Below are 12,402 nucleotides of genomic sequence, written 5' to 3'. Positions count from 1 at the left end.
AGATTACGTGTCATTACTGGATTATTTTTTGATGTTAGTTTTTAAAATGCGTGTTCCTATTTTTAGAGTTTTATTTGGGAATTTGTAATAGCGACAATTCCATTTTGGCATAAGGCCTTTTCTATTAAAAGTGATCAAAGTGAAATATTTCATCTGAGTTAGAAAAAGAGACACTTGAGATAAATGAGGTTCTGCTGCATTTGGAGAGCTGGATGTTTCTGATATATGATCTGACTTACAGGGTTAGGAAATAAATTGTATGAAGTGGTTTGTCTATAAACAGATAATAAAATAGCATTATCATTAAAAGTTTGGAAAACAATCCTGAAAGTCTTTCAAATACATTCTAAACACATCCTGAGTGTTAGTAATCACTCCTAGGATGTTTGATTTAAAAGCTTAACCGATGCATTATTTACTTAAGAAAAAATTAAGATCTCTGACAATTATAAAATTGAAATGCAAGGCTGCTTTAGTTAAATAAGAAAAAGCTCGCTCTTCTTTGGTAGCAGGCAGGCTGTCCCTCTGCCTTTAGGTGAGGGTCAAACTGGGGCCCTTGATGTTCTTAAGCAGTTAACAAAATGAGCACAGGACTTGCTTTTGATTGAGGAAAAACCTCTCTTAAGGACTGCATTTCCTTAAGCAGGTAGCCTTGACTCCTCCTTTGACCACTACAGCTGATTGGAAGCATTCTCTTTTATTAGACTAATTTGTTCAGTGTTGCCATGTATCAAAAGTGTAAAGAATGAACAAAGGGGGTAAATTGCAACCTATAAATACAATACTCAGTAGAGCTTGTCCTCTGTAATTTGATGTTATTCAAATGGTAGCTAATATATTATGTCTTTTTAAGATAATTTTGTTAAAGCTCTGTCATTTTCTTGAGCCTGATACTTGATAGTTCACATATATTAGTACATGTAAATTTAAAAGAAACTTCAATGATACTTTCAAATAAGTTCTAAACTCTCCGGTTTTAAACATAGGATTTATTAGACTTTTGTTCCACGAGCACCTGCAGGTAAGCTGTTCAAGACGCTTCTCCATGGAGAATTAGAGTCTAGGACAAGTGTAGTGAATGTCTTTCTGATGAACAGAAGTATATATCATGTTCTTTTCTTGTCAGCCCTCATAATTTCCAGAGTAAGCTTTTGCATTGATGTTGTGAGGCTTTGAAACAGCTTGCATGAAGAGAATGGTCACTCACAGGCTTAAATTTAATTCATGAGGAACTTTAACATTAAATCATGTTAATTAACATTAATATGACTTATATGGCTTAAGACTATCTTTGGGTTTAGCAGAGCTCTAGGAATAATTTAAAAGATGAGCTATTACTCCCACTGGGAACTTGACTTCAAATCACTAAAGGCAGTGGGTGTCCTTGAACTAGCTAAGGAGGATTTGAGTCAGAAGGTGATTTCATATGAGGTTTCCTGGCTATCCTTCTGCAGTTCATTCTGCTTTGTGACGACTTCTTTATGCTGGGCTATATATCAGTGCCATGCAGAGCAAACCTCTTAACATTCCTTTTGCTGTTCTGGACCACGAAGCAATGAGCCGTGTGTTTTTAGATGATCGTATGAAGATTCAATCTATTTTTAGGTCAGTTTTGTTGCCAGGAATAACACTAATTTATGGGACTTTTGATTTGTATGGTGGGTTATGTGACAATGTAAATGCCTGTAATGGATATTCAAAAATATTTGTTACTGATTTAACAGATTATCATCGGTTAATCTACTAAATGCAGTTACAGTTAAAAGCAGCTTCTTATTTCCCATTTGTTTTGTTTTTGACTGATGTTACTGGAGACCTCTGAGCGTACACTACTGCTTTGGTTTCAAAGGCCCAGATGAGAATATGAAGGTTTATTTGTCTGCATTTAATAGATGAACTGAAACATGGTGAAGAGATGGCTCTTAATGAATTTTATGCAATCTATTTCCAGTTTCAACGCAAATATTATTATTTTGTGTTTAATGTTTTGTATAATGTGACCCAGTACTTTGGCCTCTGTCATTCTAAATAATCTTCCATCTAAAAGTTGAAAAGTGAATCAATTTTTCCTTCAGTCATGTAATAAGCATATGTCTCAGATCTAGTTTACTATATTGGCTCATGTTAAACCACGTTTAAATAAATCAAGGGAGCATTTGGATATTCTTCTATTTGCATGTAGGTTGATGGGAGAATAGATTGTTCTAATACCATAGATGTTTATTTTGTCAGTACTGATAGACAGCTATAAAAATATCAGTATCAGATATTCTTTGGAAGAGTTGTGGGTGCTCTCAGTAACATGGGTAGCTTAATCATCAAATTACATAGTATTTGGATTTGCACAAAAGCAAGAACAAAATAGCTTAGAAAGGAGTTTTCTCAGTATTCTCTCTAATGACCATACTTTCTTTTCTTTGTCTAGGTACAGCAGTGATGGATCAATTGCTCTTCTGGTGGATTCTAAAAGGGTTTTTTCTGTCTTTTCTGCTCAAAACTGCTCTGTCCCTAAACCCAGATGATCCGAATGTTTGTAGTCATTGGGAAAGGTAATCTAAAACATGGCAGTGTGTTGTTTGACTAGGCATTTCAGATGTGTACATTTAAAAGTCAAAATAAGAGCTAAATACTTCCCTGCCTCATAGAAAGTGGGTCTGTGAGACAGAAACAGCAATTGATTCCATACCTAGGGCAAATCCTTGTGTTGCCTATCTGCTTGACTGTACACTGTTCTTCCATAGCTTCAGCTACAGGACTGCACTAACCCTTTTTTCATGTGTCTAGAAGAGACCCAGTGAAATGATGACCTTGTTCTGTACTGCTTCTTTTCTGGCTGTTGCTGAGCAAAACTGTTATGGATTTTGACTAAGTTTTAAGCCCTTCCTGTTGCAACATGCAGGCTTATACAGCATGTCCTGAACTTTGTGACTTTATCTGCCAAATTCATGCCAGTATCAAAGAGCACCTTCATGAAAGCACCAAGAATTAAATGCTCTGGTAATTCTGTTATCTCTATTATTAGTGTCCTTATCCTAAAAGTGGATCTGTGCAAGACAGTTCTTATGTGTGCTCAGAAACCTGCTAGCTTTGATAGGGTTCATGTTCATGCAGGGTCTGTTTGAAGAGACTGAAGTTGCTGTGCTCTTAAGTTCAATTTGCTTTATTTTCTGTTCTGTTCTGTGGTTTAGTTCCACGTGGATGTGAATTACTGTACACTTTGTGAAAACAAGCCCCTTCATGAGCAAAAATGGAAGCATACTTTAATGCCTCTATGTTTCGATGTCAGAAGCTTTAACTAGAGAATTAACTGTTTGTAGGTAATGAAGCTGCAAAGTAAAGACCATGCATTTTGAGGAGTAGGATTTTGCAGTCTGTATTGTGAGGTGAAGTGTATTCAGAGCACAGGAATAAAATATTGATTCTGTCTGAAGAAAGTCAGCAACCTGGAGACCCAATCAAGGAGAAACAAAAATTAAATACCAAAATTGATTGGTTGTACTGACCAAGATGACTTTGTTACTTAGATGTTAATAAATCAAAGGGAAAAGACTGTTAGAGCAATAGTGGGATAACAAAGAAAGGATCATAAAATAATGATCAAGATTTTTGAGTGTGTTTTACATTAATAACAAACAATATAAATATTTTACATTTTGGCATTAGCATTCATATTAAGCTCTAGTGTCAAAGCCAACATACTGTGACAGAGGACAAAAGTAACATCTAGTTGAATCTTGGCTTGCCTAGAAAGGGCATGACAAGCAGGGCAATAATAGCCCAGTTGCTGATTTCAAACCAGTCAGACCCTCTAAGCCAATATTCTGGTATTCCCTTTAGGGTACAGTCTCACAGGGCTTAATCACATCAGCAGTCCCATTGATGGAAGGAAATCGCTTGGATGATTAAGACGATCGATACAGTGAATGACTTGGAGGGGTCTGATGGGTCTTGAACCTGCCTAGAAAGATTTTGGTGTGATTCTCTAAAGATCTGATAAAGCAAAGCTTGTTTTCAGATAGGAACCTGAGATTCTGAGTCCCTTAAGCAGTGTACACACATACTGCAGAGCAGTACAATATCCTGAAACGAGTAAGATGATTTGTGTTCCCAGGTCATGTGCCAATCCCAGAAATAAGTAATTAATTAATACAGTACCTGGTGCATAAATTGGCGACATTTGAGGAAGGAGATTGCTGAATTCTTAGTACTGTTGGAGCTCTGGGATTCCTTTTCACTTTGCCCAGTTTTGGCTAATGTCTGTTCATTTGTACAATCATGGATAATCACATATCTCAAAGAGTTCAAATCTAGATACCAGTTAACTCATGATCATACGGTCTTCAGTTAGTTCTGAACTTCTGTTACAGATTAAAAGGATTAAATTTGTGCATTTCAAAGGCTCTTGAGCCTCTTACAAATCATCCAATTTGACTGGTGCAACCAGCATTTGAAGTGAGTCTCCTTCATCAAAAAAATGAAGTGTAAGGGCCCCATCATGCTGGTAAAACACAGCAGTGCTTTGTTAATATGAGCTCTTATTATCACTGTTTAATACAAGCAAAAATTAACAATCTTAGACTGGTATGCAACTGAGACAGTTTAAAAGCATGATGCTTTTCTCTTTAAAAATATGTACTATCTAGTTAACCAAATGCCCCTTTCATCTTTTAAAACAAACGTGGACTTCAATAACATTTGTTTCTTTTCCAGAAGAGAGCGGTTTATTACTCAGACTGAAATCTCCATGCCTAGTTCACTTATAGAGCCCAAGTTAGAAGCATTTCCAAAGCTTTAAGTGAGAGCTATGGTTTAAGGAAACCGTTTCCCAGTTCTGGATAAGGCCTGAAATTTCTAAGACTATTGATTTAATTATTTCTCATACTGGAATTAGATGAGTAACATATTCAGGGAACTGAAGCTTTTCATGTTGCAATGAACAGTCTTTCACTTTCTTTCTTTGCTTCTAGCTATGCTGTGACAGTACAAGAATCCTATGCTCATCCTTTTGATCAGATCTATTATACAAGATGTACTGACATACTGAACTGGTTCAAGTGCACTAGACACAGGTAAGAGCTGATCCCCGGATATTTTAATTCTGACTTTTCATCTTTTCATAGATCTACTTATTTTCTCAAGCTTGGATGGTATTCTAGTATGTTTGTGTACTGAAAGATGTATTTGGTGCAACAACCATTTTTGGCATTCCACAACATTCTTTGAGGTACAGAGATTTTTGCTTGAAATGGAGATCAGTGGTCTTTTTTGGGGCCACTCACCCCGCCATATGATTGGAAAAAGCTATTACATGACCAAACTATAACTGTCCTTTCCAAGTCATCACTGCAGGTTTAGGTGTGTGGTAGGAAATAAGCACAGCTCTTAAATCTTGAAGAATTAGGCAGACTATTTTACACTGCTTAGTGTGATTTTGGTGTCATGATAGCACATCTGCATTTCGAACATGTGGTGTATGACTGTCTGATCACACTGTGTGGTCCATGAGCTCAGAACTGTGCTTCACCTTGGAAGAAGTGTGTTAGGAGACAAACTAGCACAACAGTATGTGTTGTTCTCAGGCTTCATTGCTGATGCTATGAGTAGCTCTAGAAAAGCTACAGAATGCTTCACTCCTTTCAGTATCTGTGCATTGCAGATTCTGGTAGGGAAAACATGCTTTAAATACTGAATTGGGATTACAGTGTCTTTTTTCAGGGCACCAAATCCTTGGAAGGATTGGAAAGTAGAAAAAAAAATCATTTTGGGTTAAATTCATATTTTATATAATCAAGAGCAGATTTCATTGCCATTATTTCTTGTCTAGCATGCTGACACGGTGGTCTCCCTAGAAAATTCTGTTTATTCCAACCTGGGCAGTTCTATGATTTTGTGATGATAGCTGACCTTGCTCATACACAGAAATGAATTGTTTATTGTTGAAGAAACTCCTTGCCCATAATTTGGTACTGGCACAGTGTTTTAAGATAGCAGTCCTAGGAAAGGCTGCAGTGATTGACTGTCGTGAGTACTGTGTTTATAATACAACTTATATTTCAAGTTTCAAAACAAGTATTGATCTTTTTTTTATTGTGGCTTTTAATATTGAAAGCTCTCATGCATTTTAAAATAATTATTGAATGCTATCCTTAGTATAATTTAACACAAATATAATTCCAACAGTGAGCATTGATTTTCAATATTGTCAAATGGCTTTCTGTCTTGCAATTCAGAATAAGTTATAAAACGGCGTATCGAAGAGGACTAAGAACGATGTATCGGCGCAGATCTCAGTGCTGTCCCGGATATTATGAAAGTGGAGACTACTGTATACGTATGTACATAGATTTGATTGAGATGTGTTAATTAGAAGTACTGTTTTGGTGGCAGTGCAGACAACTTACAGATGTGTTGCAGTAGTTATACTGGGGGCTGATCTTGAGAGCTGCTCAGAACCTTCAGGTCTCACTGGTTTCAGTCAGAACTGCAGGTAGAGGGCATTTCCACTATGTGCATTTCAGGCACCTCAGTAAACTTTTTGCTGAAATCATTGGGGATAAAGTTAATCTTAAATTCCTAAGTGCTTTCCTGATTCAGACCTTACTTTGGGGAGTAATTTATCTAAGTATGCACTAATGTTAAAGGATTAGCAGAGCCGAGAATGCTCTGAGGGATGAACTATTGCATGGTTTAAGAGGCAAAAAGTTAGCACTTCTTAACTTCCAAAGTTCTTACTTTAGCTAAGAGCAGTTAAAAGTTGTGGTATTTCTTATGGTTCCTGAGGATAATTCTACTCTGTACAAAGCTTCACAAAAATCAGAAAAGCATTGTTCTGATTACACTGCATAAGTAAATAAAAACCTTGGAGTCTATTAGGTCAGTCTGAGAGTGACAAAAGAAAAAATGAATCTTTGTTAATTAAAAATGTTGTTTCCATTCAGGGTGGATTTGGAGGGGATCTCTTGTCTTCATCTTGTTAGAGGGGGATTATGACACAAGAAAAACGAAAGTTTTTTATAAGTATCAGAATGCAAGTTTTATAGATGGGCTTAAACAGATTGCTGCAAAAGTAATGCCTCCTATTTATTTCCATGGAAACTACAGCAGATACTTATATTGTACTCGTATGGTAGTATTAAGCACCTCAAAAACGTGAACAAGCCCTAATGTCATTTTGAATTACCGTTAAGGCAATCAATTAATGAAAAGGGGCTTTGAATTGTGCAAAATTACCAGTTCTTGGTAATTCATAAGGCATTGGAATTACTGTTATTTTGCAGACAGAGGAATAATTTGATCTTTCAAAACGCAGAGTACTGTGACTCAACTGCTATAAAACACTTAAAGGAGCCCAAGGCCTTTGCTGAAATCCCCCTTCTGCTAAATATGCACTTACCTTTAAATTTCCCAAGTGTCTGTATCATTTCAGCAGCTATTGCACACACTATTATTACCAACTTGAACCTTGTATCTCAAAACCCCATCTTGCACAGATCATATTTATTTTTACTTTTCTCTCTGCAATCTATTGATTGATTTTTATTTATTTATTTTAATTGCCTACCCAACAAGAGTAAAACTCTACAGACTTTCTGAGAAGGCTCACAGGATATTAAAAATAATTTTAAAAGCTTTTTTTTTCCTCAGGAATAATACTGAAAAAGTTCCTTTACTGCTGTTGGCTGGCATATACTGGACACCAAGGGTTTGCTAATGCAGAATACTGAGTTTTCTGATCAGACCAGGTATTTTGTATTAGAGTGCAGACAACACCTACATCCTCTCTGTTATTCACATGCACAAAAATCAGATTCTTAAATTTCATTATCTTCATGTTTATAGACAGAGTTCATGTCAGGGACGTTCTCTATTTATTCTCCTTCCTGGAAGATCTGATCAGTATGTGTGGCTGAGAGGGAAATAAAAGAAGATCTCCATCATGATTAGTTGTAAATACTTGGTCTTGTTGTTTTAATACCACAATAAGCCACAGTAACAAAAAAACCCTCAAGACTTTCTGGCCCTGCAGCCAGGAGTTTGAAAGCACAATAGTGTTTAGCTGAAGTGATCCTTTTCCCATCTCGTCCCTTTGTTTCAAGCACATCATAAGCTTGTCCCTTACAGTTATGGGGCAACATGGTTTGGAGTTGAGAGTGCTTCCAGTAAGCCCCACTGACAAGCGAAAGGAACCTTCAGCCCTGCAGGGAAAGTTCTCCTTGCTCAGTCAGTTCTTTAAAATCTATTCCATTAGCAATCATGGAAGCCACTACAACATGAGGAAGAGAGTACATCCCGCAGTGAGTCTGATGATCAAAAGAAAGTTTTGATTAAAAAACAGTGTGTAGATTAAAGGCTAATTGGTTCTTCTTTCATTAATATCAGCCCTTATTTCTTGCAGAAGTTAAATAGCTTTGTAATTAACAATGACATGTTTAGACTATTGAAGGCTGGGTTTAAATCTCTATTAATGACTCCTTCTTGGATTTTAAAGCGGGCTTTCAGCTACAGTTTTGATCTTTTCCTTTTTCATTTACTGTTTTTTAAAGGAATGTTAGTGATACGTTTTTTCTTCTTTGTCCTCCTGTTGGGACTTTTTAAATGGCTTAGGTCTAATATAATTCAGATCAGAGACAAAGAAGGAATTATTCACTCCAGGAATAGTGAGGTACTGGTGTAGGATGCCCAGAGAAGGTGTGAATGCTTCATCCCCGGAAGCATTCAGGACCAGGTTGGATGCAGCCATGGGCAGCCTGGTGTAGTGAGAGGTGTGCCTGCCCATGGCAGGAGGGCTGGACTAGCTGATACCTAAAGGCCTCTTCCAACCCAGGCCTTTCTGTGACTCTATGATTGCCTTTATTTGTATCTTCATATGCTTCTGCCTTCAAAAATGTGGAATTTGGACAAAAGATGAAATCGTTGAAGTTTTTGACTGATACGCTACACATCTATCCTGAACTACTTAGGGTGAAGAGCCTTGCAGTATGAAATTGTCTTCTTTGTGCCTACAAAAGGCTTGGAATATTTTTGTGCTGTGATGGTATTCAAAACTGTCACCTGACGAGTACTAAAAACACCCATCTGCTTTTTCCCATTGGTATCTTAGGAATGCTTGCCACCATCCCGATGGTTTTGCAGAACAATTCCATATCTATGGATGTGCTTGTACATGACACAGCTTTCCACTGAACTGTCCCTGAAAACAAATAGCACACAGAGGGCAGTAAATCAGAGTAACCGTGATTTACTACACTTTGTTTGCTAAGGTAAGCTTTTGGCAGAGCAAATGCATAAACTGCAGAAAATCTTTTTTTAAAACAACCTCAGAGTCCAACTACCCTTCAAGGCTCTTGTACAGATATTTTAGGATTATGTTGTCTCAATTAGTATCGGTGATATAACATCTCTAAATGCTTTTCTGCTCAGAGAATGAAAACAAAACCCACAAGGAAGCACTGCAGGGATATCACGTGGCTCTTTCATGATTTTGCTCTTTGAGTAGATCATAACCGACTACTTCCCTTTAAGAATATGTCATGTGGAAAGAGCCCCTCTGTACTAAATGGATGGCTTTTTGTCTGAGAGACCAGTGCTTTTTTCAGTCTACCCCATTTAATCTTATTCTTGCTCTGCAGATTATATAAAAGAGAAGTTTATGCTAGCTAACAAAAGGTCAGAGACCTGAGGATGGGGAAGAAGGGAAAAAAAGCATCTGCTAATCTCTGATTTTTTTTGACAGGGAAGAAAAAAGCACCCGCCAAGTGGAAAGTTGAGAATTCACTTTTTTTTTTTTTTTTTTTTTTTAAGATTGATACATTTTCATTTTTAAGAGTTTTATTTGTCATTCTCAGACCTTCCTCTTTCCTTCTAGTATATAAATCTACGCGATGTGACAGGATTTAATAAATATAAGATTAGTGATTTAACAATCTCATTTGCTGTCATTTACCTGTCATTCAAAGCTGACAGTATTCGGTAGAGTTATAAATTGACCATTTCATGGTTCTTTCCCTTCTTGACCAAGGTGTTATTGATCTCAGATTGTTTCTCAACATTCAGGTTTCCACCTTACAATTGCCACAACCGTCATTAAGGGCTCTTTGACTTTGACAAATCTTTGTGTAGAGGAGTTCTCAGTCTCAGTGATTGAATCTCAATTTCTCACCTACTGTGGTAGTTCACCGAGACCAGGGGTGTAAGGACGTTGTTAAATTTGCTTGTAGTTATTAGGCCAACTTTCCAGCTAATTCATGTCTGACGCCTTTCATAAATTTCAAAAACAAATGAAGAGTGTTGTTGTAATGTCTGGTTAGTGGGATTATGCAAATATGGGACCTGATCCCTTTCAGATGACGTTTCATAATTTCTGTCTGCAGTGTACAGCGTATGCTTTATATTGTAGCAATGTGAACATTCACATTCACTCAGGACTCAAATCATATTTACAAGGTTGCATGTCTAGTGTAGTTTTTGTGATCTCTGAAAAGGCTGCCTTGTTGGAGCCATATGGCTGCGCTGTTAAACATCTGTACCATAGAAGTAACAATTCCAAAGCTTCCTGCCATCTGGATGAATTACAATGCTTGCAATTCAATGCATATGCTGCAACAACACACCGGCACTGCAGTCAAGTATACTTAAGATGAAAAGAAAAATAATAGCTTATGTGATCAGTGCGAAAGTTGTACAGTCGTAGGAAATGTCGAATCAGCATCTTAAGCTTCCTGAATATTCATAATGTTTGTGCGCATGTCAGGTTTGTTGGTTATTTTCACTTTATGAGGCAGTGGCTCATTAACATTTTGGAAGAAATGTCCACCCCCGCTCCTCTCCTTCTCGCCTCACCTTTAAATTCCTTTTGGCCATCATTCCTGTAACTTGAAAATTTATTATTGGAAATCAGCTGGACTTAAGAAATACATTTTTCTTATCTTTATGGAGATGCATTAAAGCTGGTGCTTGTGCTTTCTGTAAAAGCCTTACTGCTACATTATTCAAGTACAGCATTCTGTACATCAATAATGCAACATAAATTAAGGGCAAATGATATGGAAGTACATAGATACTTTGTATCAGGGGACATTCTCTCTTCTTTCTGATTTGAGATGTATGAATGCGGGAAAATGGTGTGGAAGACCATTCTGCATAGTGTTATTAATTATAAAATTGAATTGAAAGCAGGAGGCACTCTGAAATCTCTCCTTTTATATACATTTGAGCTGATTCTGTATGTTTGGGGTTTTTTTCAGAGAAGAATATGGGGAAAATTTGGATCTCGTGTTCCTGTCTGAGGGGAAATTTGCACAGGAATTATTAGATTCAGCTCCAGGTCATGGTAGTGGTAGCAGCAGGATCAGCAGCCTTACCACTGTGTGGTGGCTGGGAGGAATCCCTGTTTTCTGTTGAAGGAGCAGGTGGGTTGATTAGAAAGCAACAGAAGGAGCATACAGCAGAACTGTCCACACTCAGCATGTGCTGCCATACTGCAGACCCAGGGGCTATGTACCATGGCTCTGCAAACATTAGAGGCCTTTGCTTATTCATTCTGAACATCCTGGGAGACTGGTGTATGTGAAGAGGAAGAGGGAGACTCACCATGTTAGTAGATCTGTTCATCTTGTGGCCTAGAGACACTTGGGTTGCTATCCAGCCTAGAGAAAACAGGAAGACCTCTTTAATGGGAAGGTGAAAAAATCAATTCTCATCTCCCATCCATCATTTTGTATTTGCAGTCAGCTTCTGATGGATTTGCAAAGATGCTGGTGGAGCGTAGTAATGAAATAAGGGCAGGACTTCTGGAAGAAATGCAGTAGAGGCAGGAGAAACAAAATGTTCATGCAGGGAAATGAGAACAGCATAAAGGCAGAAAGGAAAGTGTGCTGAAGCTATATAATGTCTCCAGGGGCTTAATAAATATGAGAGGAAAAGTTATGCAGGCATTATACTTAGAAAAAGATCCAGACTGTTGCTAGAGTAGCAGTAGAAAAGGTTTTCTGGCTGCTATGGGCAATCTCAGTTTGATTGATATAAAAGGGTGCAGGGAATATACAGAAGGAGGCTCTGGGTCTGGGTTACTCAGTAGTATTCATGCTAATGGTTTAGATGCCTGGAAGCTTCAGCTGGATTGGAGAAAAAGGACATAAGAATCACAGGTACAAATTCATTGTTGAATTCAAAAAACTATGCCGCATTAAGTTTTGTGCTTCCATTTGTCCACTTCTAGCAAAGACAGGTTGAGCTCCAGCTGCTGTAAATTCAGCACAGATCCATTGTGTGGAAGCAGACATCCTCAGTTACTTCATTGTCTCTGTTCCCTTTCAAAAACCCTTCCTCCTCCTCCTGCTTTAATGAACTTCAGTGTTGCTAATGTTAGTTTGCACTCACTTAGAATGGTGTGGAGGGCACTGC

At 37.6% G+C, this 12,402-nt stretch overlaps 1 protein-coding gene across 6 annotated transcripts in view; it reads left to right on the top strand.

The window, feature by feature from the left end:
* MEGF11 (multiple EGF like domains 11) overlaps positions 1–12,402 on the top strand; it is a 255,429-nt gene that overhangs the window by 72,472 nt on the left and 170,555 nt on the right. For all 6 annotated transcript variants that reach the window (XM_015873314.2, XM_015873318.2, XM_015873316.2 and 3 more), the window contains 3 exons: positions 2,426–2,549; positions 4,968–5,069; positions 6,231–6,331. In XM_015873314.2, the coding sequence (XP_015728800.1) occupies positions 2,437–2,549; positions 4,968–5,069; positions 6,231–6,331 (316 nt within the window). In that variant the 5' untranslated portion in view covers positions 2,426–2,436. The remainder of the gene's footprint in view (positions 1–2,425; positions 2,550–4,967; positions 5,070–6,230; positions 6,332–12,402) is intronic.

Source organism: Coturnix japonica, chromosome 10 (assembly GCF_001577835.2).
Source record: "Coturnix japonica isolate 7356 chromosome 10, Coturnix japonica 2.1, whole genome shotgun sequence".
In the NCBI taxonomy this organism is placed as follows: domain Eukaryota; kingdom Metazoa; phylum Chordata; class Aves; order Galliformes; family Phasianidae; genus Coturnix; species Coturnix japonica.
The sequence above is the reverse complement of the archived record's forward strand: the minus strand, read 5'-3'. Positions and strand labels throughout refer to the sequence as shown.